The 23,649-nt window shown below is 37.1% G+C and overlaps 1 protein-coding gene across 32 annotated transcripts in view; it reads right to left on the bottom strand.

The window, feature by feature from the left end:
- The window catches only part of PLEKHA7 (pleckstrin homology domain containing A7), a 150,528-nt gene that overhangs the window by 32,152 nt on the left and 94,727 nt on the right, over positions 1 to 23,649 (bottom strand). For 14 of the 32 annotated variants that reach the window (XR_014555913.1, XR_014555914.1, XR_014555915.1 and 11 more), the window contains 5 exons: positions 15,160 to 15,338; positions 14,380 to 14,856; positions 9,077 to 9,599; positions 8,102 to 8,188; positions 6,392 to 6,445 (listed from right to left, as the gene is read on the bottom strand). Coding sequence is in view for 26 of the 32 variants with exons in the window: in XM_083701820.1 (XP_083557946.1) it covers positions 6,392 to 6,445; positions 8,102 to 8,188; positions 9,077 to 9,599; positions 14,380 to 14,856; positions 15,160 to 15,338 (1,320 nt within the window). In the remaining 6 variants the exon portion in view is untranslated. Of the gene's footprint in view, positions 1 to 6,391; positions 6,446 to 7,596; positions 7,717 to 8,101; positions 8,189 to 9,076; positions 9,600 to 14,379; positions 14,857 to 15,159; positions 15,339 to 20,471; positions 20,834 to 21,059; positions 22,580 to 23,649 lie in introns of those variants that run through there. The other 18 variants (XR_014555911.1, XM_083701824.1, XM_083701827.1 and 15 more) reach the window with 4 other exon arrangements.

Genomic DNA, 23,649 nt, shown 5'->3' on the forward strand with positions numbered 1-23,649 from the left:
ATTCAATCCCAGGTCAGAGGTTCCTCACGCGTCACCTGTAACAAATCTGGTGCTACTAGAAGTGTTCCCTAGTTACTCAGCACATGCACCCATGTACACGAATGCTACATACAAAACCCAAACAAGAAATGTAATAATGAATGTTACTGGGGTTTTTTTTTTACAACTGAAATATATTTTTATTTTCACCACATGAAATCACCTCAGGGGCCAAGCCATCATAATTTACCCAAAGGATATGAAAATGATATTTAACTCTTGAGGCAGAAGACAGTAGTTATTATAACAAGAACAAGTAGTCAGCCAGAAAATGTCTTGTTCAAAACTCACCTTGTGCATTATTACACTAGGTAGCCTTAGAAAAGGTACTGTTTCAGCTGCAGCTATGTGATTGCAAGGTGGTGTAATAATTCTGACTTTCTGTATAAGATTGTTACAAAGTTTACTGAGAAAAATGTATGTGAAGCCTTTGAACATTCAGAAGGTGCTATAAAAAAGCTGGAATTAATATTAGTACTATTATTAGTTCTATTTACCATTCATGACTATTTGTCACAGCTCCATCTTCAAGTTCCCATCATTGTAAACTGATAAAATGGAAACCAAATAATCAAATACAGGAGGGCTTATTGCCTTTTGGCAATATTTAGATTTAGGTTTGTCTTTTTTTGCAGTAAAGCACCGTTTCCTTTTAAACTGCCACCTAGAATATTGTGTGGATTTAAAACTTTCTAAGATAAGCAACACATACTATATATTGGTATAACAGAATGTAAGTAATCAGTATAACAACAAATATGCAAGCAAGGGAACTGATCTGAAATCTAAAAGGTATACAGTGCACAGTGAGCCAAGGAAAAAATATGCAATTATATCATATAACAGTACATGTAAAATCAACTCATTGTCAAAGCAGCAAAATCAAAACAAAATTGGCATGCTTCTGTATTTTCATAATTATAAAAATGGAATCACCACCACTAGTTTCCAACACATGAGAAAATGAAATCAAGCAGTACTGTGCCAGCCATAATATTGCACAAAGCCTCCAAAAACACACATCTTGCAGAAAGCTGTGGTGTCATATGTATCATGAGACACCTGTGGATGCTTAGCCATTTAAACATTGACTGCCATTGAAGAAAGCAATGGAATGGTTACATTTCCGTTACAGGCACTCTTACATTTATACTGGATAGTAACCCTTGTGCTGAGCTCTTTAGAACTTTGTAAACCATGTTGATCAGAGGTCCATTATTTTTTATCTGTTTCAAACAAAATTTTAATACATATCTTGTTATAGAGGGAAAGTTGACACTAGAAGCCAATAAACAACAAAACAGGAAAATAAAAATATATGTACACTATTATTTTTAGTAGCATGACTTCTCCTTGCTGCAGTTCAACACTCCATACAGTTATTTGACTAACACACATTTCTTAGAAACTGGAGTGGCGGGAGGGACAGGTGGGAGGGAGATGTAAAAGCATATTTTGCTTCTCATGTGCTCTTTTCCCAAGTTTGCTGATGATACTAAGTAAGGGTAATGATACTAAGGGTTATTGAAACAAAAACAGATTGTAGATAAGTGTAGATGTGAAGAGCTCCAAAAGGACATCTCCAAACTGAATGAATGGGTGTCAAAATGGAAAATGCAAATCAATGTAAATGCTCCAAAGATTCTTTGCAGCAAAAAATATTTATTTCACATCTACACTTATGTGGTCTGAACTGGTAGTGAATGACCAGGAACAAGACCTTGGGGTCATAGTCGATAGCTCAATGAAGATATCTATCCAGTGTGTGGCAGCTGTGAAAAAGGCAAATTCCAAGGTAGGGATCATTAGGAAATGAATTGAAAATAAAACTGATATCATAATACAAATCTATGGTGTGACTGCCTTTGGAATACTGTGTACAGTTCTTGTCTCCTCACCTCAAAAATGATATTGTAGTGTTGGAAAAGGTTCAGAAAAGGGCAACCAAAATGATCAAGGAGATGGAGCAGCTCCCCCAAGAGAAAAGGTTGCACTACATGGGACTTTAGAAAAAGGTGAATAAGTAGTGACACGGTTGAAGTTTATAAAATTATGAATGGCATGGAGAAAGTGAAGAGAAAAAAGTTTCTCTCTCACACATAACCTTGGAACTCATGGACATCCAAGGAAGCCGAATTTTGGAAGATTAAGGACACATAAAAGAAAGGATTTCTTCACGTAGCACGTACTTAACTCTGGAGCTCGCAGTGATAGTCATCAACTTGGGTGGCTTTAGAAGAGGCTTAGACAAAATTCTTAGATAAGTCTATCAATGTCTATTAGACACGATGGAAGCTATTCTCTGCATTCATGGTCAAAGGAAGTACTATGATACTGAATACCAGTCGCTAGAAACCAGAGAGTGTGCTCTTTTGCTCAACTCCTGCTTGAATCTGGTTGGCCACTGTGAGAACAAGAAGCTAGACAACTGTAGATCCATCAAGCTCTTATGTTCTGATGCTCACAATGGAAGTAATAAGTGGTGATTTTCTGTAACTTTCAAATACAATACAAACTAGGGACTCAAAATAAAAAAATGTACTGATCAATCTCCTACACTGTTTGTTTATAGAAAAAATTCTAGCTATATATGCCTAATATGAAACAGCCTTCAGTATGTTCTGATTGCTAGCATAACAGTTAAGAATTTCAGGGCATTAGGTTTATCTACTAACCTCCAATGAATGAATAAAGAAAACATGATTTGTATGCATTATTTGTGTGGAACATGATTTGTGTGCATTATTTATGTCCTTGTGTCTAAACATTGGGAAGGCATGGAAGCACAGAATCTTTAGCAACAAAACATACCTCCTACTACCATTGCATACAAATATTGGGGACTCCCTCTTCCTTCTTCCAAATATCCAAAACTTGCAGAGGGAGAGGATGAAAGAAGGACAGGCTGAAAGGCAGCAGATGGCCACAATCCCTACAGACTGAATGCAAAGGTGAGAAAGGGAACTGGACTCTCAGGGCTTCTAAGGCTAGTCTTCCTCTTCAAATGACCCTTTTGGTGGCCCTTCATCACTGAAAGGATCCTGGAAGGAAGAATTATTAGCCTTGGAGAATATGGCACCATATCAAAGCCCAGATCACCCCAGGATCCCTTCAGCAGCAAGAGGACTGCCATGGGGTGCATGCCATCCAAACCTGAAGGATATTGTTGCAGATAAAATGTGATTGCAGCCTCTCTAGATTATTTGTAGGTAATTACTTGTATATTCTACTTCCTTTTCCCTTCCTCTTCTACATTCTGAGTGCTTGGATACTGCTGTGATGACAATATACAGCAGGCAAGCCTCAGATTAATAGCTCAAGAGAGTATCTCAGGCTAACTTGAATTTGCCTTGATTTAGGAGCTGAATTTATTCTTATTTATTTATTTTTTTAAAAAGTTTTCAAGTTTTACAGTTACACCTTTTTTCTATTCTTATTCAGTAATTCTATTTGACTTCCCATCCAACATTCTATGACAGTTCTTTTAACATCTTGATTGGCTGCATATACATTAATTCCTTCACCTTATTTTCCACACCTTCGTGTCTTTAATATTGCCAACTGTTGGTCACAAAGTAGGAACTGAATTTATTCTATGCAGCATATCATCCAAAGCATTATTTCAAACTCCACCAACAAGAATTAGTGGCTACCAAGGAACTATAAACTTAACTTTTACAGAAACACTCATGCTGCAGCTGCTTTTAAAGCAACATTCTTCAAAACATACCATACCCAGTGCTTTTTTTCTTTAAAAATGTTTAGGGGTACTCTCATTTCAATATTTCATATTGAAATACTGACCCTCAATGAGGCCAAACTTAGATTCACAAAATGTTTAGGGGTATGCGTACCCCTGTGTACCCCCAGAAAAAAGCACTGACTGTACCTAATTCATAAACACAGAAAACAAGAACCATTACAAGAACTCAACAGTTACCTTGATATTCCATCATCGGAATAACTGCATGTTACATGAAATGCTGCCTATGCTAGCCAATATATATATACATACAAAATATATAGAATATTTTAAAGAGGTGAATGTTAGATATTTAACATTAACTTTCTTTAGAATTTAAGACTGCAATCCTATGCTTACTTCCATGGGAGCAGGTTCCATGGAACTCAATACAACTTATTTCAGAGTGGTAATGTATGAGGTTGCACTAGAAAAGTAATGGTTGTCTAAATCAGATCATTACAATCTGTTATCATGCAGACATGGTTTTCCTGAGCCTATCTGCTTTCTACTTGAGAGTCACAATGGTATGGATATGTTAGGAGTTTTAGGTATTCAGGATTTTTGGAGACATCCTTAACACAGAGCACACTGCAGTGATCCAGCCTGGAGGTTTACAAGGCATAGATGACTGTGGCAAGATAAGCTTTTCGTGGGAGGTGATGCAGCCACACCAACAGGAATTGGTGAAAAGTTTATCTGGCCATAAATATCATTTTCAGAACTTTAAATGGTCCGGAAAATGAATCAGTTTATTAACTGAAACTTATACCAAACATATTATTTCAGTACTTAAATATCTTCACTGGTTTCAGTTTGTTTCGGGGCGCAATTCAAAATACTGTTGATACACAGAACACTATGTTGTCAAAGACCAAGATCTAAAGGACTGCCTTCTCAGGTATGAATTTAATTGTTTGGTGAAGTTTCTCTGGGTGTTAATGGCTCGTGTCTACAGATTAAATAGGAAGCTACTAAGGATTACCTCTATAGAATACTCTTCTCCAGAAATATCTGTGTAGCATCTACTCTGCTGTCTTTTGAGCACCAAGTTAAATCTGTTTTGTTTACACTTAAACAATTTTTTGGTGAGAATAAATTTGGAAATGTTTTCCTACTACCTTTAAACACTACTTAGTTAACTGCTGCTGTATCTGTTTTGTTCTGCTTAATTCATATATGTTATGTTTTTGTTTCTTTCATATCGTATTGTTGAACTGTATTTTTTTAAAAAATAAAAAGCTATGTCTCATCCACTTACCTTCAAGCAGAGAACAACAACTTCAAAATGGAACCTTCTATCTTGGAATACTTTAAAAAAATAAACCTTTCAAATATGTATTTGTTTTTTATGTGCAGTCCAGAAACTCTAAGAAAATGTATTGCTTTGGGGCCTCCATCTGCTCTGACCAGGGGCAAATATCATTATGACTATGTTCCCAGATACAATGCTACATTTGAACTATGGTTAGGGAACTAATAACAGGCTATAGGCATGTGCCTTTTCTATTTTCTATATTCTTCCCCTTTGCAAACAATTTTACCCTGCCACCCTTAACTGTGGGTTTTAATTAGGTCTGTACGGAGCATATTGCAAACAAAGAGCTTCAAATGACAGTTGTGTTGTTTCACAAACCACAGCCTTTATTTTTAGTATCAGGAAATCACATCTCCCCAAAGATTTGCTTTGGAAACATTTCCTAACAGAAAACATAGCCTTGGTTAAGGTATGTTCAGAAACTTATTTCTATTTTTCTGTCCTAATAGAATTAAGGTGAGTGCATAAATTGCACGCATATCTGGGAGTAAGCATCATTAAATACAAGCACTCTGATTTCTGATTATACATGTAAAACATTACAGTATTATTAACATGTATCTGCATTCACATTTAACTCTAGTTAACATTGTTATATTTAATTTTTATTCCTACTCCTAAACTAAACTATTGAAGGTACCAGAATGTCATGATAAACATTTGTCAAATTGGTGCTTTTTATTTGCTTTGCTTTTTTGTTGTTGATAGTTTTACTGTTGCTGCCATTTTTAATGAAGTATTTTAATGCTGGCATTTATATTTTATTATTAATGTGAACTACATTGTTAGTGTTTTGCGTTATTAGGAGCTGACTTTGGAATTGATAGCAAATAAGGTAATACAAATATTGTAAACAAATAAGTGAATAAATAATTATTAGTAAAACAGGCAGTTTTTAGCAGAAATAGAATTAAAGAGTAAGAAGCAAGCACTACCATCTGTTTATTAGCAGCTGATAATATTGAGCCCCTGGCACAAATATGTTGTGACAGGGGGGTGGCAGTAGAAGGGGGAACTGGCAAAAATACATTTCCTTGCATGAGTGGATGTGCCTTCAAGTAGTGCATGAGGCTCTCTGATTTTCTCCAAAATAAAGAGGCTGTTTTGATGTCATGTTATACTGTATATCCAGTGTATTTTACGTTTAAAATTTACTCCAGTTACAGAAAAAAGAAATCAGAATATTGAAGGATTGATAACTGATACTATAACACAAATACACTAATGAAGGTTGTATATAGAGGATAGATCAACTGTAAAATGCTAGAATATTTTATACGAACATGTTTTACCTTCAAATCCAAATATTCAAGATCTTTCTTCAGCTGGATGTAGGTATCATCAGCCTGCAAATGGAAGTACATAAAAAGAATATAGAACAATCTATTGCAATACTGGACTCTATAACTAATTAGCAAGTACTTCTGGGAACTCCTGCAAAAGCATATATACATGATAAACTAGCTATCTAGGAAGACTTATCATTAACACACTGATGTTTATGGTTGAATGACAAATGAATACAGTGCATCAATGGCAGCACATCATCTTCATCAACCTTACAAACATCAAGCCCACAGATTATTTTCCTTTCTACGCAGTTAGCTAACATGCAGGGCTATCAAAATCACTTGTACATTTAAAATTATTTTAAATTGTCAAGACCTTTTTATGAGGAAGATATGAAAACATCTTCATTAAATTCACCATGTAAAATTCTTCCTTGATAGAAGTATTAATTGTTTGTTTTTAAAAAAATTATGAATGTATCTATCACTTTCATCTAATTAGTGTAACTGATGGGCAAAATATTTTTAGTTTTAGTTTTCAAATAATATACAGAGACAACTAATATTTCATGCTCCATGAGGCACATCTTTGTAACACAAATAATTTTATCCTAAACTACAAACTAAAGCTCCTAGCTTAAAACTATCAAATCTGATAATTATTCATTCAAAGTAGAGTTATTCTTATACTGCTGCCTTTGATTGTTACTGGTATATGGTGCAAAAAGACAACTAGATTATGATAAACTAATGGACACACAAATAGCTGACACAATACTGAGCCAATACAGATACCCTCTCTAGTTCCTTAATATATTTCAGTTTGAAGGGGGGGGGGACAAGCAGCATGTGGTGAATTAAGCCACTTCCATCAAGAATGAGTGGAAAAGCTTACTTTTTTCAGCCAAAATTAATACATCTGCAAGTTAGTAAGCTTGCCTCTTGAACGGATTTTTAAGGCAACAATCACAAAAACGAACATCAAAGCAAAATAATAGCAGTTATTCATATGCAACAGCATCCTATAGTTAAAAAAATGCTTACAATCTCCAGCACATGCCAGAGCAAAGTAAAACTATGAATGAACTGGGGACTTGAACATACTGAAGAATGGGCAAGAAAGCACAGACTTGAGCATGGTACCAGTGAAGCACTTGCAGAGTCACAGAATATCATATACAGCACAAATGAGCCAATCAGCAGCTGACCTGGTAAGAGGAATTAGTTGGCAAGTGCTGTAGTAATTGGGCGATTGTGTAATTTCGTATACTAGCCAACTTAGCCTGATGTCTCCTTAATCGAATGAGAAGCAATGTTAGCTCTTCAGGCTGTAGGTATTTGGACACATTGTAAAGAGGAAATTAGCAGTTTTCAGGGAGAGTCACTGTAGCTATAATTCTTCACCTAAGGTGCCCAGAAAATGTATATTTGACACAGTTAAGCAACCAGTTTGTATTTTTGTCTTTGATTGGAATATTGTACTTTAATGTCATAAAACACAAAAGCAAATTCCACGAACAGTTCCGTTTATAATGACTTCGATGGCAGTTGAGCGTAGGCCACATTTAGAGCCAGGAAGTTCAAGTTACTTGATTCCGTTAAGAAGACATGAAAAATCAATAAAGAGTGTTTTGGACTCAGACATCCTTAGAAGTTCTAGTAAATTCAGCTGGTACATAGAAGGGGAAGGAAACTAGAAATGCTTATACGTACCGATTTCCCATGCAAACTTGGAGCACTTACAGTATGGGTCATATATCCCATTGTAGGCATGGAACGCCTATCTACGTGTGCTGAGTTCTGTAAAAATGGAAAGGCAGTATTAAAGAGTAATTTAAAATGGAATTTTCTTTTCTTAAACCCTTCAAATTCACACCTCCCATCCTTGCATCGAGGTGGATTGACTTAAATTGCCATTTGATGCAGCCAATACTGAGCTAGATGAACAAATAATCTGACTCGAAATAAGGCAGCTTTCTATGCTATAGTTATGTAAGCCCTCCCCTGCTGTCATGTGAATAATGCATGAAGCAGGGTTTAGTTAAAGGGCACAAAAAGAGGAACAAACAGGGTCACCTAAGTGGGCACAATGGACAGACTTCCAAGAGATATATAGGATGGTATCTCCTGGAGCCAGGGAATGAATCTTTGTGCCTGTGGTGACTTACCAGTCTCTGTGTCTCTCAGTATAAAGCCTACAATAATATATGATCTACAGTGTCATATTTATACTGCTTTACCTCCAAAAGACATTTTTCCTCATGATTTTTTACATAGAAAAATATAACCTTTTAAACTTAAAGGGTTAGAACCAGACTAATTTAGTTGCACTTAGGTTGCACTGAAACCAATATGAAGTTACCCATGATTAATTTAGTTCCTACTGATTTCAGTGGAAACTAAGTGCCTTGGCCTCCTGAATCCAACCATATAAATTTATCTCATTCACTTCACCTGGCCAGGGCATCATGTGTCTTTTTGAAACAAATTTTGCTCAACCTGCAACTGGCCAAGCACTGAGGACATAAATCCTGGCTTTGAAAATACAAGTTTCAGTGGATAATGTAAGAATATTGACAGTGAACATTGATCAAATAATCTAAAGGTTAGTACTTAGAAACGTTGCAAGGTAATTCTATTACACCTCATTAGTAAAGTCTGAAAAATATATCAGTAAAATTTACTCACTTTTATAGTTTGACTTCGAATCTTCATGGGTGATCCAGCAAAAGGAACATCTATCATTGGTCTCTCATCAGATGGTTTGACAGTAACCCTTTCTGCAGGAGTGTGTGGTCTTCGAGGTGGAAAAATTTTAGGGGGCCCAGGTGGTGGTATATCAGAAGGAGATGGGGGAACAGAAACTGAACGTGGAACATCTAATGAACTTCTTCCCTTACCACGGTCTGTAAAGTCTGGAGAACCAATATAAATAGGTGCTGTGGGACTGCCATGTTTAAACTGCTGTCTCTGTTGCCACTCATACAGCTGCCACACAGTACCATCTTTGTTAGCTCGTCTCTCATCATGGGACATCTTCAAGTGGCTAACCCGGTCTTGAGCATACTTGTAGTCACTTGGCAGATTGCGGTTTGAGGGCGGTGAACTTCCTGAAGGCTGCCTGGTATTCTTTGGCAAGGTATGATAATTCTCAGGAAAAGATATGGAATGACTGGGCACTTGGCGAATAAGGGACTGATCAGATGCAAGACTGTTTGAGAAAAATTGTTTCATTAAGTATTAAATGAGAATGCAGCTATTATTAAAGTCAAGGTTTCACAAAATCCAACTTTAGAATTCCTTTATTTAATTGAAGCAAACAAGTATGTGTAGAATCTCATAGGCCACAATGGCCTTTAACAATTTTTTCAGAGTTGACAGCCATTTGAAAGAGTGATGCCCTTTCATGGTGTACTTACTCAGGCTACTTTTGCCTCTGTTTTATCATGTTCAAAACCCTGCAAAATCTGCAGGCAAAATTTGGATTTTAAAAAGTGTGTTTGCACCATGTGAAGCAAGTTACTCAGCTCTTCTTAAAAACTGTCTGTCTCAAACCTGAGACAGTTTCCTTAGCAACATTTACAGATAGGTAGCCGTGTTGGTCTGCCATAGTCAAAACAAAAAAATTCCTTCCAGTAGCACCTTAAAGACCAACTAAGTCAGTTCTTGGTATGAGCTTTTGTCCTTAGCAACATGTTGACCACTAGGTGGAGCATGCTATTAAACAAAATGTTATTTCCAGTAGCACCTTAAAGACCAACTAAGTTAGTTCTTGGTATGAGCTTTCGTGTGCATGCACACTTCTTCAGACTTAGTTGACCAACTTAGTTGACCAACTTCAGACTTAGTTAGACCAACTTAGTTGGTCTTTACGGTGCTACTGGAAGGAATTTTTTTTGTTTTGACTATGGCAGACCAACACGGCTACCTATCTGTAAAATGTTATTTGTTTATCCTAAGGGTTCCCACCAGGACTTGCTGAATGTCTTGGCAGAGCACTTAATGATTTTCTGTCTGTTGCAGCAAATGTGATGTGCTAGATTCTGTACGATTTGTAATTGTATTTTCATGAATTATTTTATTTATTGTATTCTATTGCATTACGATTTGTATTCCAAATAATTCAAATTGTAACAAAATAGATAAAAGAATGAAAGAAGCAATAAAAAGACAATTAAAATAAATATGATTATTTAACGTGGACATGTCACAGCCACTTGAATGCAGCTTGCAGACCACTTGTGGTCCATGGACCGTAGGCTGGAAACCCCTGCTTTATCCCAAAGAAAACAATCACCTGCAGTTGAAAAAAGGAAGCTTTCAACAAGATATGTTCAGTAAACATACATGCATTTTGTGGAAACAGAAAGGACGTTTCTGATACATTATCATTTGCTAAAAATGTCTCTATCCTCAGGGAGTTATTTGTAAAATAATATTCTCAGCAAAAAAACAACAGATTCTCCCAAGGTTCTACATCACTTGACTACCTGGCTTCATGACAAGATTAATTATGCTTCATGACAAAAGTAGCTTAAAGCCTGAGCAGCCAATTTAACAGGAAACCATCATGTCACATAAGTAGTCTCATCTGTTGCACAATTAAGGAGCTATTGATTTAATGCATCAAATGACTTTACTGGGCCTTTTTCCAAGCTAACATTAAAAATCATTCTCACTTTTTTCTTGGAAGAAAACAAGCAAGGACCGGAAACACTTGGACTGCATCAACCAAGTAGCTGTTGGGTAGCATAAGCTCATCATGCTCATGCTGTGAAGGGTGCCCATCAGTTAAGTGTTAGAACTAAATGGATGGAAGACAAAGGACCATATAATTGTAGAGCTGGAAGAGACTCTGAGAGGGGAAGGGGAAGGGGGTTATTGACTTGTTTTGTTTTTGTTTTTCTTAAGTATTTTGTATTTTGATCTTGTATTCTCTTGCTGTGAACCACCTTGAGAGCTAAGGGTGAAGGTGGTATGCAAATTTAATGAATGAATGAATGAATTAGTCCAACCCCCTGCAATGCAGCAATATCAGCTAAAGCATCCATGACGGACATCCATCCAACTTCTGCTTAAAAGCTCCCATGAGGGTGAGTCCACCACCTTCCAAGGGAGTCTGTTCCACTGTTAAACTGCCCACACCATCAGAAAGTTATTTCTGATGTTTAGTCGGAATCATAAAAGATACAAGACTGTGAAACCAGAGTCCTGACAGAGGAATGAATAGCTGGCAGAAAACAAATAAGCTCCTCCTTGAACTTTGCACAAATTTCTCTGTACATTTTAACCGGACTTTAAGGCACTCCTTTTACCCCTTCACAATTTTCCAGCCAGTATAACATGAAATTCACTGTCACTTTTATGTATGATGGTCAGTGAAAAAGTTCTAGTTTTACAAGGCCTCACTATATTCCTTTCCATGAATACTTTGAATGAACTCTGTTCTGCCATTTCATCTTTCTGGTTATAGAGAGAATGCTGTTAGTCCCAGCTATTTATTGGTAGAGAGATTGAACAGTTTACTTCTTGACATTGAGAGGTTTGCTATAAAATAGCTGGGAATAAGCACACATTTGGTTGAATTCAAACATGTGCTATCAGATGCAAAAGCTGTCTTCCGTTCAGCGGAGGACAGATATCCCCTTAGCTTGAGAGTATTGAAAGTATTGCATAGGAAAAGTGATTTTTTTTCCTTCCACTTGTGCAAGAGGTTGTACAAGCAGAAGCATGCTACAGAATCTACTATAACACATGTGAACTACTGTGCTAACTCTTGTCCAATAATTTGCGGAGCACAATATCCAACTATTTCCCTTCTGTGCAGTTTTTTTTTATTCAATCCATTTAATTTCCATTTTTGCGTCTGGTAGTATAATTTTAAAAACAGCAACACAATACTAAAACACAACTTACATGACAAACCAAGGCGAGAGAGAGAAATGTGAGCTTTAACGCCTTTTGTATATAGTCCTTTATATAATAATGCTATATAGTTCTTAAACTGTCCAGAGGGCAGCACCAATACAAAAAAGGGACAGCTGGCAATACCACTGGTTCACTCACAAACACACACAATGCCCCCCAACAACCCTCCCCAAATGTTTTTCAAGCAATTTTTGGAATTCTGTTCTACTAATAAAGACAAGAGGCTTAACTGGTGGGACAGGTAGCATTGCTGACATTTGTATTTTGCTCCCAACAATGGGGATGTGGCTGCTTTCCAGAATGGAGAGAGTTGATGTAGCAGGGGGGCTAAGGTTGCAAGGGTGGAGTCAACACAGAACCTGCTGGTGTGCTCACACAGACCCAGCCTCTCCCTACCCGTAAGCAGTAGTGATGCTACTGCCAGGGATCTAGCATTGCAGCTCTGTCCCACTAGGTGAGCTGCTTCTGATCTGAAAAGAAAAGAAAAATTCCACGGTTCCTTATTGTACACAATAGGCACTGCTGCCTTCTGCTTTTAAAATATTAAGCTTCAACCAAACCAATATATACCATGTATCACGAACGAAAGTTTATTTTGTCAAGGACCAAAGGGACATTTAAGCAAAGGCCCTAGTGTGGTGGGGCTTCTGACTTTACCCTACCCAGCTTTTACAGGGTATCCTCCCCTTTAAGAGTCAGTGGAATAAGAAACTCAGTTTTAGCTTACACAATGATATGCTACTAATCTCCAATATATAAATTGCTTTGCACAGGCTCTCACCTTTGGTCTAAAATCTCACCTATCTCAAAATCAGCTTTTCAAATGACACATGGAGATTATGTAAGGAAATAAAAACCAGATGCTTCACTATATACAGAGTCTGCAAAATCAGGCCTCTTATGATGTGCATTGTTCTCAATATTTCTGAATGATAGTAATATAGTAATTTAGAGCACAATGCTGGCATGCAGTTGCAATGTTCAAGCTAATCAGCAAATCTTGCTGGTATCTCAAACAGTTATCATGCTTTTTATCTTAGCCCAAAGTGCTAATCAATTATCACTATTGTGGATCCATTATTCTAATACACAAAGATCTGTCATGAAGCATGGCTGCACAGAAACAGCATTTTGTAACCAAGAAAAAAGAAAATGAACAATGTAGATTAATTACTATACTACATAAAATGCTTAGGGAAATTCAAATAAGTAAGCTGGATTTTGGCAAAAAACGACAACACTCTAATGCATATGGAGTCATACTGAAAGTTTGGTCTATTTGTGAAGAGTATTTTATCTTGACCATAAAGAATAGCTGACAGAATAAGAAAGCAGCAACACTAGTTTTTGTAGCATTATGTAAAGGGGAATGACCAAATATATGAGAAGTATATAATAGCCTATAAGCAGTCTTCACTAGTCTGGTTTTGCAGATCACACCAAGCGAAACCTTGGCTTAGCACAAATTTGCAAATATGTGAAGGCTTCTGGACAGGAGTTTGAAGCCCTTCCAAGAGCAGTCACACCACAGATTTGTGTAATGGCATTATGATGTTGGTATTTTTTATTTCAATCCATTTCCTAATGATCTCTAGCATGCCAGAGGTAGGTGAGTTAGTTTAAAGCAGAGGTAGTTTAAAGCAGAGGTGGCTAACAGTTTTTGGTCCAAGTGTCACATGCAAAGGTTGGATGTGGCCACCCAAGCCTCTCACATAAATGCACACAGGACATACCCAGCCACAGAATCATGCATGCAAACACACACACACACCTCCTTCCTTAGTTGATCCATGCAGATCAGGTTAAGGAGGAGGGGCTATCACCCTTCCCTTCTCATCAAATGATCAATCTGATGACTAAGGATGGGAAATTTGCATCCCTATCAGGGCACAGAGCCAGGTGTAGAAGTTTACACCCTTCTGTCCACCCCAGCCTACTTTAATTTTTTTTTTATATAACTGTTGTTGCCACTAAAATTGGCAGTGTCTTGCAGCCCTCCCTTGCTAAGGCCCTGGCAACCCATTTTAAAGCAATAACACAGACCATCTAAGCTTATTACTAACCTTTTGGGGTCTCCTTTTTGGACTTTTACCCAATGCTCTATGTGAGCCATATTGTTTTTCCTCTGTGTCTGCTTTTTTTGAGCTGGTCTGGAAACAAATCCTTGTTTATATAAACCGATACCATTCTGCTCCACTAGGCCAGGACTTGTATTTAACGAATTGGAAAGTGTTCCATTCTTCTCAACAGGCTGAGCTCTCTGGGACCGAGACAGACTTGACTCTGTATTCAATGTGCCAACCTCTGATATCAATGGATGTTTAGATTTCTCCCTTTTTGATTCCACCATGTTCTTCCTGGCAGCATAATGCTCATCTTCTATTGCTTTTCTCATCTCTTCATGCTTATCATATGCAGAGGTTTCAGGAGATTTTCTATAACATCCTTTTGCATCAGCAGAATCTAACTTTCCACATTGTTTGCAGGCATCCACATGATTAGCTTGAGGAACAGCTTGCTGATCTGGATTTCCTGTTTCTCTAAGGGAAAAAAAAATATGTGCACTAAAAGTCAACACTTTATTTGTTGACACTGTACCTTTAGTAAGTTCTCTTTGTACAGACTTAATGCTTAGCAAACTTCTGTAATGCTAAGTGATGCCTCAGAGCTCTTAGTTTTGTCCCATTGCCTAAAGGCTGATACGTCATTTATGCAAACATCATTCAGATTTAATATATGATTTTTTTTAATGCAAACTATTAATATTTGTTTTAATGCAACATTGCATTGATATCTGAGACACAAACAATGAAAATCTAAATACAAACAATCCCTGAACTTGCCTCTTTGGTGATGAACGTGTTTGCATAAGAGCAGCTTGATTCATAGCACGGATCCAACCATTCATATCTTCTTGAGTATCTGCACTAAAGTAGTACGTGCGCATCCCTGAATGCTCTGCCTGAGAGCCAATAACAGAACTCTTGTTATAGATATAAGCCCTCATGCCTGTATGGACAGCCTGCAACAGTAGAAAGAAAGATGAATTAGGTAATTTTAAGGAAGGAGGGTAGGCAAAATTCCCTGCATATGAAAGTAGGTTGGGAGGTTTTTTTTGTCTGTTTTTTGGTGACATCTGATGAAATGTGCTGCTTTTCCTCCCATTTGCTTTCAACATTTTATTCTTTAAGCACTCCCTCCCCCACTAAACACACACACACAAAAACCAATGATGACACAGTGCTAAGATGTCTGAACTGTATGGCAATATAAAGCGTATATCTGAGCTTAAAATAAAATAGAATGGTTTGGTAGTTTTTAAAACCCAATAGGATTGCATCACATTTCCAAATAACCAGGGTAGTCCTTGTAACTAAACAGAAAGTTTTACTACCAAAATCACTGCAGAGCAGCAACTTGGCATGCTGTAGTCCCCCCCCCCCCGCCACTAAAAACATTCATGATAGGGTATTTTTGGGGCGGGGGCAGTGTTTCATAATGTTGTGATATTGTTACAGAATTTTATTTAGCCTTTGTACCAGTAAAATTTACTTTGTACCAGTAAAATTAACTCTTCATGATGTTCCTCTTGATGCATTTTGTTTACTGCAAACGTGTCGCAAAACAAGCTACTAGATATTTTATTTGCTATTTCCCTTGCTGAATTTACAAACTTGAATATATTTTATAGATCACTGTATGAGGTTTAATCAGTTGAGAAGAAAAGTAGGCTACATATCTTGTGGTGCATAAACGTTATTTTAAAGTATCATTTTGTAATGAAGAAATTATTTCCCTTTTAATTATAGTTTGGTCTTTGAAAAAGCTTTGTTGAAAGGTCACTAGAGATGAATGAAAATTAATAGTACTTTTGAGCTTATATTGAGGAAAATATGCTTCAATAAATATAATGAAAGATTCTATTAAAAAGTAGAAACAATGTCTTTACTTTAAAAAGTAAAGAAAATGAGTGGCATAATCATATGGGATCCAACATAATGGGACTATGTTAGTACAAGGAATGGAGTTCTACTGCAGCTGTTTTTCAAGGCATGCCCCTAATAGTAATAACATGCAAGGAGGCACAGGAAAAAGGCTTGGTGGAAGGGGAAACTAGAAGATTACAAATTGCACAAAATAAGTACACATCAGCATGGACAAGGAAGGGATACACCCAAGATGCCAGAGGGAAATAAATATAGAAATAAATATTGCTGCAGAATCACAACACCAACACTAAACACAAACACATTATTCACAAAGCCCTAACAATATGTGGTACTCCAAATATTAAAGGGTATAGTTAAACACAAGCAGCATGTTACTTGAAGGCTAGGAGCAGCAAAGGTTTCAGTATCAGTCATGTAAAGCAAGACATAAAACTATAATTCTCAATAGTTAACAGAGTTAAAATCAATGGCAGCAAGAGCAATCTCACCCCCACCGCTGCCATTGTTGGCAAATTTTGAACATTAGAGCTTCAGAGTTCCTATATGCATAACAAAAGGAAGCTGAAAGCAACTCAGTGCCCTGCAATGTTTGCCTAGTTTCTCAGGCCTAGTGTCCTACCTCTTCTCCTTCTGTGCACCAAACTACATGTGACATTAACTGTCTAGTTTGGTGTTGCACTTGTCTTTTTTCCTTTTTATTGTGAATATCAGCTGATGTGGACTCTCCAATCAGTATAAGGACTATGGTACTATGGTGTGTGTGTGTGTGTGTGGCAGTTAGCTCTTACTTTCCACACCGCAGTCACAATGAAAAGTATTCTGCTTCTCTTTTAAATTCCTATTTGGCATGGAGAGAAAATTCAATTGATACCAAGTGTATCTTTTTAATATGTATTTTTGCTACCTCTTTAATCATTGCTTCAGTCACCTGCAGTCATTCAAGGCAATATGTAACAAAGAACAGCTCATCCACAGTAAAGAAGTTACTGTTTTTGCTCCCAAGTTAGCAGAGAGTTTCATGCATCAATGAAACCTGCAGATACATATCTGCAAAGGGCTGCAGCTGTAGACTGTGTGTACCACAGGTCACCACAACATCTACCCAAGATAAAAAATAAAAAGCAGAAGTTCTGTTTTGTACATGGCAGGGACTACTATGGGTACGCAGACAGACCTGTACATACCGTACTAGGTATTCCTGAAATGTCTAAGGTAGCCTAATATGAGACTGCCCTCATGAAAGGGTGTTCCAGTTTAATTTGATACACTGTGGATCCTTAACTAATAAAAGGATATTAGAATCACACTGCTTCTGTGACTGCAACATACTGCCAGACAGACTAGACAACACACCACTTCAGGCACACCTACATCTCCTTCAGGCTTCAACATGTGTGGCCATGGCCTATCTCACATTTATATCAAACCTGCCTCCTGATTGTTGAACACTGGTGAACTAATTTATAGGATTTCTGTTGTGGCCTCTCTAATAAGGGAACCTATTTACGATCATGTGACCAATCTATCATGGTCCTGTGCAATGTTTGCAATAGGGAAAATCCATCTTGGTGTGCTGGTCCTATATAGCGCTATAATCTGGCTGCGGGCATTTTCTGTGGTCGCTCCCCATTTGTGGAATGCTCTCCCCAGGGAAGCTCACTTTAGGCACCAGGCAAAATCTTTTCTCTGTAACCAGGCTGTTGACCTTTAACCATCTATGGTCTTTTAGAAGTGGGTGGGATGTTTTTAATGTATTTCTGTCCTTTGGGTTTTAATGTATCTGGGGTTTATTGTCTGTTTGCTGGGTTACAGGTCAGTTTGGGTTGCCCTGGGCAAAACACTGCAAAAGATGTGGAGGGTTGCTTTGAAAAGAAAAAAAAGGGGGAAAGGGTAAAATATATAGTCTGCACTGTGCAATTGGAAAATTCAAATGAGAAATGGTGGTTGAATGCTATGTGAAGGCATAAAGAGAAGTACAGTATGTAACTGAAGGTGTGTGTGTGTGTGTGTGTGTGTGAGAGAGAGAGAGAGAGAGAGAGAGAGAGAGAGAGAGAGAGAGACTGAGACTGTATGTGTGTGTGGTATTATTTTATGTTTATTAAAGCAACACTTTTAAAAATAGGACTTGGGAGATAATATTATATCAGAAGGGATTGCCTTCATTTCTGAACATGCACAAAAGATAAGGGGAAAAAATAGGGCCAGCTTGGAAATAACATTAAACCATAATTTAGTGTTATGTGTATGAGTTATGGAAAGCCACTGGCATGCATCCTCCCCACTTCTTTCGCGTACGAGAACATGGGGAGATCAAAAGCTATGCCTTCTATTTTAAACTAACCAGAGCTCTCTGTTACATCTGAGCACAAGCAGAAGAAAAACTTGGCAAACAGTAGAGCAAAGATTAGAAAGATGTTGATTGGTTTGATAGATATTTTAATTTGAAAATGTCAGCTGCTCATTCCACAACAGACTTTGTAAGAGAAGGATAATTTACAGACTGAAAGAGAAACCAATATCTAACACTGTGGATGAAATATATTGCATGGGTGTATAAGACAGGCAACACTACAAAGGGATGTATGAAAAATCATATAGAGAAAGATGGGGACCAAAATTTTAAGGAATAAAAAAGGCAACATTACACAGAATACCTAAGGAAAGGAATAAAGTAATGCACTGGCAGTTAAAAATTCACAGGCGAGCCAGAAAACAAATTATGGATACTTAAATAAAGAATAAGGAAGGTGGGGTGGAACAGCGACTCTGGGAGTAAAAAAAATGCCAACTGCAGGGTCTACACTTGAAGCACGGCTAACTATTTAGAAAGCTGAAATGCAATATTCAAATTTTTTTACATCATGTAGCGAAAAGGGTGATGGTGGAATGTAATAAAAAAGAGAGGGGCAAAATACACAAACATTTTCATGGGTCTTCACTTCTGCAAAACTAATTATAAATATATTTTTTTTCCATGTATGTCCATAACTTCCTTCTTTGTATGGGTTCAACCAACAGATCTTCAGAGCATATTGCTTGTGATAGTAAGCTATTAACCGATATAGCAATTCATACAATCCCTATCCTGCCTATACAGCAGGGGTCAGGAAACTGTGGCCCTCCAGATGTTTTAATAAAGCAACAGCCATCTGGAAGGCCACAGGTTCCCTGCCTCTTCTATACAAGCTATAGATTGGATAAAGCCCATCTTCTCCCTGCTGAAGAATTAGACTGAAGAATAATTTACAATGCTTACTTGGTTTCAAAATATAATTATAGTTTTTGACAGCACAAAATCCATCTAATCCTCCCTATAGGATCTCAACTACATGCATTACTGGATATTACTGAGTATTTATTAGAAGACCAAAGCTTCATAAATCCACCACTGTTCCCCATATGCACATGCAGACTTCTTGGAACCAAGTCTCTCCCCACCCCCATTACTGCATTTAGTATATTCTGAATCACTGAACTCCTCTTATTCATTTACACAGCAGCACTGAAACTTTCTGAGTAGGGAATAGCCTTCATTCAAATCAGGGGTGGGGAACTGTTGAACATGCTGTTGAATTATGACTCCCATAAACCACAATAAGCATGCCTAAAACCAGGGGGGATAAGAGTTGTAGTTTAGCATAATATAGAGCCCCAAAGTTTCCCACACCTGATACAAATGAACTCAAATAAAGGTCCTTTACACTTCCTTCAAAGCTCAATATATGGTGGACTGTTATTACTGCAGTTCTTTTGGCTAGTGACAGCCTCTCCATTGTAACTCTGTCTATAGAGCAGCTACAATCTCATTTTAAAAGCAAAAGCAGATACTGTACAGTTTCATTATCAATTATCTAGTTAAAATGGAAGCAAGCAGAACATTGCACGTTTCCACATCCAGCAGCTGAAGAAAGCATATTTACAGTATTTGAGTAAGCAACATGTGCAGTGTTATCAGAAAATTCTTTCCACTGGAAGGGCCAGCTCCAGTGTGATTAAACTGTCCAAACATATCCAGTTATCTCTTAGCAACGTAGCAAATGAACAACATGTACATGTGTGAATGTAAGCGTGAGGACAATCAGTGACAGGAAAACACAGAAGAGCTTTGTGATGTCTTAAATTATGAGTAAGAATTTCTAAAGCACAGCAGTCTGCAGGACAACACATACACATTCACAATAGGGATGAAAAAGTAATATTTGTACCTATTCATGCATTCAGATGCCCTTATTCTGGAAAGAGGGAGAAGAAAAGGCAGCCTCTCTCCCATATTGCACAGAAGAAGAAATGGAGAGCAAACCCCAAGAGCATACCAATAAGAACAAAACAAGGACAAAAATTCAGTAAGTTAAAAGAGCAGAATTCCTAAACAATAGAAAGTTGGCATGATGAAACAAGAAATTGAAGTCCATCCCCTCAGACGCAGACATTATTACTTATTTTCACACAACACCTGTTTACACACTGAGCTCTTTAGAAGTTCACCTACTCAAAATGCTCACACCCTTAATTCCTCCCACACAAGCCTTCAGGGTCAAAATACAGCAGCACTTTTAAATGCAACCTACTTGAATTACAGATAGGTAGCCGTGTTGGTCTGCCATAGTCAAAACAAAAAAATTCCTTCCAGTAGCACCTTAAAGACCAACTAAGTCAGTTCTTGGTATGAGCTTTTGTGTGCATGCACACTTCTTCACACTTCTGAAGAAGTGTGCATGCACACGAAAGCTCATACCAAGAACTGACTTAGTTGGTCTTTAAGGTGCTACTGGAAGGAATTTTTTTGTTTCTACTTGAATTGAAATAATTAAGAAGAATTGCAAAGGGGCTGTGTAATTGCTAGCAAAGTGCCTTCCAGATTTCTCTCTACCTCTAGCCAGCCCAGGCAACCTAATTCAGCGCAGAGGCTTACTAGATAGGAAGAAATGTGTAATAAATCCACTGAACGTCTCTGTAAGTTAACTATTTGCCTGTTTAAATTTTAGCATTGCTAAGCAGAGACAACTAAGAAATATTGAGTAATGTACAAGCAATACACGATGGATCATTGTGATTCTTGCAAAGGGAAAAGTTGATTTATACAAGATAACAAAAAACAAACCACCCAACCCATATAAATAAGTACATCCTTCTAAATGTCCTACTTTAAAACTGTTCTGGAAGCTTTTTAAAAGGAGTGTTACTTTTCAAGTAAGAAATGAGTTGGATAGGCCACATTAAATTTGACAAACTTCTATTTTTAGTCCTATATGAATTAACCTGGGACCATGTCACACTGAACATAATGTACAAGAATTGCACTGTTAAAATGATTTAATAATGAGCTAGAATATAAAATTTCAGCTTTGTTTAATATAAAAAACATCTTATCAATTCTGCAAGTAGTGTTTATGACACAATAAACATTTTGGAAAAGGATCCACATAAATTTGCATCAATAATGCAAAGTATGAAGCAGAGGAGAGTTGGACCCTGAATAATTTTTAGAATGAAAGTCTGCAATGCTAACACTTTCATTAGAATAATAAATACAACTATTTCCTAATGACAAACAATCCTTCTTGAAAGTTGGAGTGATTTAAGTTGAATTTATTGCCCAGCACGTATGTTTATGACTGCAGTCAAATAAGGATACATTTTAAACAAAATGGTAATAATAAATCCAAAGGTAGCAATTGTTTATCATATATGCATGCATTAAGTTGGACCCAACATTGGTAAGTAATGTGGGGAATTGAATTACTTTGAGCTTACGCCTTAGGATACAGAACAGAAGAGACAAATAACCACACTGTTTGCCTCAAAGGACCAATTCCGATATTACATTTTTCACCAGGGAAAAGAGGGGAAGACAGAGATAAAAAGATTAGGCCATTTTTTCTCTATAATGCCTTTCCATAAAAATAAAAAAGCAGAAGTCTTAATAGATCCTTAGAAGCAAACTGTCTAGAAGGATAATTCAGCGAGCACATTTTCTCTTCAGGGGATCACATTCAAGAATATTTTAAACATGGAGATCTGTGGAAACGCCAACCATTTATTTCCCTTTTCCAATTAACTACATGTTCTAATATTCCAGAATTTAATGTAGCACATGCAATGGATAAGGAAGCAAGTTTCAGCATTTATGCATTAATGTATAATGCTTCCTTGGGTATCTGTATATGGGAATTGCTTCCCTGACAAATGTAATACTGCCCTATTACAGTAATTAATAAACAGAAATTAATATGATGGTAATTGAAGCAAAGTATAACAAATAATTTAGCATTACAGTTTGAAAACTAGAATCAAGTATATTATGCATGTACCCTAATGTTTAACTCATTGCAGGGGCATAGGAAGGGGGGGGCAGTGGGGGCGGTCAGCCCTGGGTGTAATCCATGAGGGGGAGTGACAAAAAGGTGAGCCCCCCGCGGTCTGCCTTTTTGTCACCCCCCCAATGGATGACACCCAGGGTGGACTGCCTCCACTGCCCCCCCCCCTTCCCCTGCCTTTAGTCAGAGGAAGGGACCCATTGTAATAGGACTTCTTTTTATTTTTTATTTTGAAAAAAAAATTATTAAGACCTTTCATAGTACATTACAATAAAAAAAGCCAATCTAAACAGAAATAGAAAAAAATAAAATAATAATACAGTCTTCTTTCACAGGTAAATCTTAACTTGTGCCATACAGAGAGATGTGAACCCTCCTAGTTCTCAGCTGGGAACTTCCCTATCTTCTTTCATCCTCCCACCCTGGAGATCTTCCGTTCCCTGCCTATTTTTCAACTTACTTTTTAATATTTAGATTTCCCCACTTCAAATTCAAATAACACACATTCTTGCTATGCTTTTTATTTCAAACTGCATTAAACAGCACTAAACTGATTAGAAAAGTCAGGTATAAAACTAATGAGTGATAGAATTCTGGTCAGGTGGTACTTTAAAGCTGACGAACAATGGCACTTTAACAAGCATTTTTAAAATACTGCTTTGGAACTTCTAGAAAAATTAATATGTTCTTCCCTTCTAGATGATGATATACAATTTGAAGTGGTCTTGATCTTAAACCTAGGATCAGAAAGCAGATGAATTATTTAGCAAGAAGAAATATAAATACTTCAGGCCATGGTAGGTTTTCTTGGAACAGCATCAAGTAGATATTTCCTTAAAGCCATCTATGATGTCAAATATTCAGTGATGCATACTGATATCAACTGGAAAGAATATAATATTTTACCCAAAGGATTTTGGATTTAATACAAATATGCTGATATTTCCTTTAAGAAGCTTCCCTCATTGATCCCATAATATTAAGCTTAGGAAGCAGGTTCAGAGTTTAAGCACTAAAGGGTAACATACATTCAAATATCATCAGCAGAAATAGGTTTTATTTCAGC

The sequence above is a fragment of the Podarcis gaigeae genome (assembly GCF_964106915.1).
Source record: "Podarcis gaigeae genome assembly, chromosome: 1".
Classification (NCBI taxonomy): domain Eukaryota; kingdom Metazoa; phylum Chordata; class Lepidosauria; order Squamata; family Lacertidae; genus Podarcis; species Podarcis gaigeae.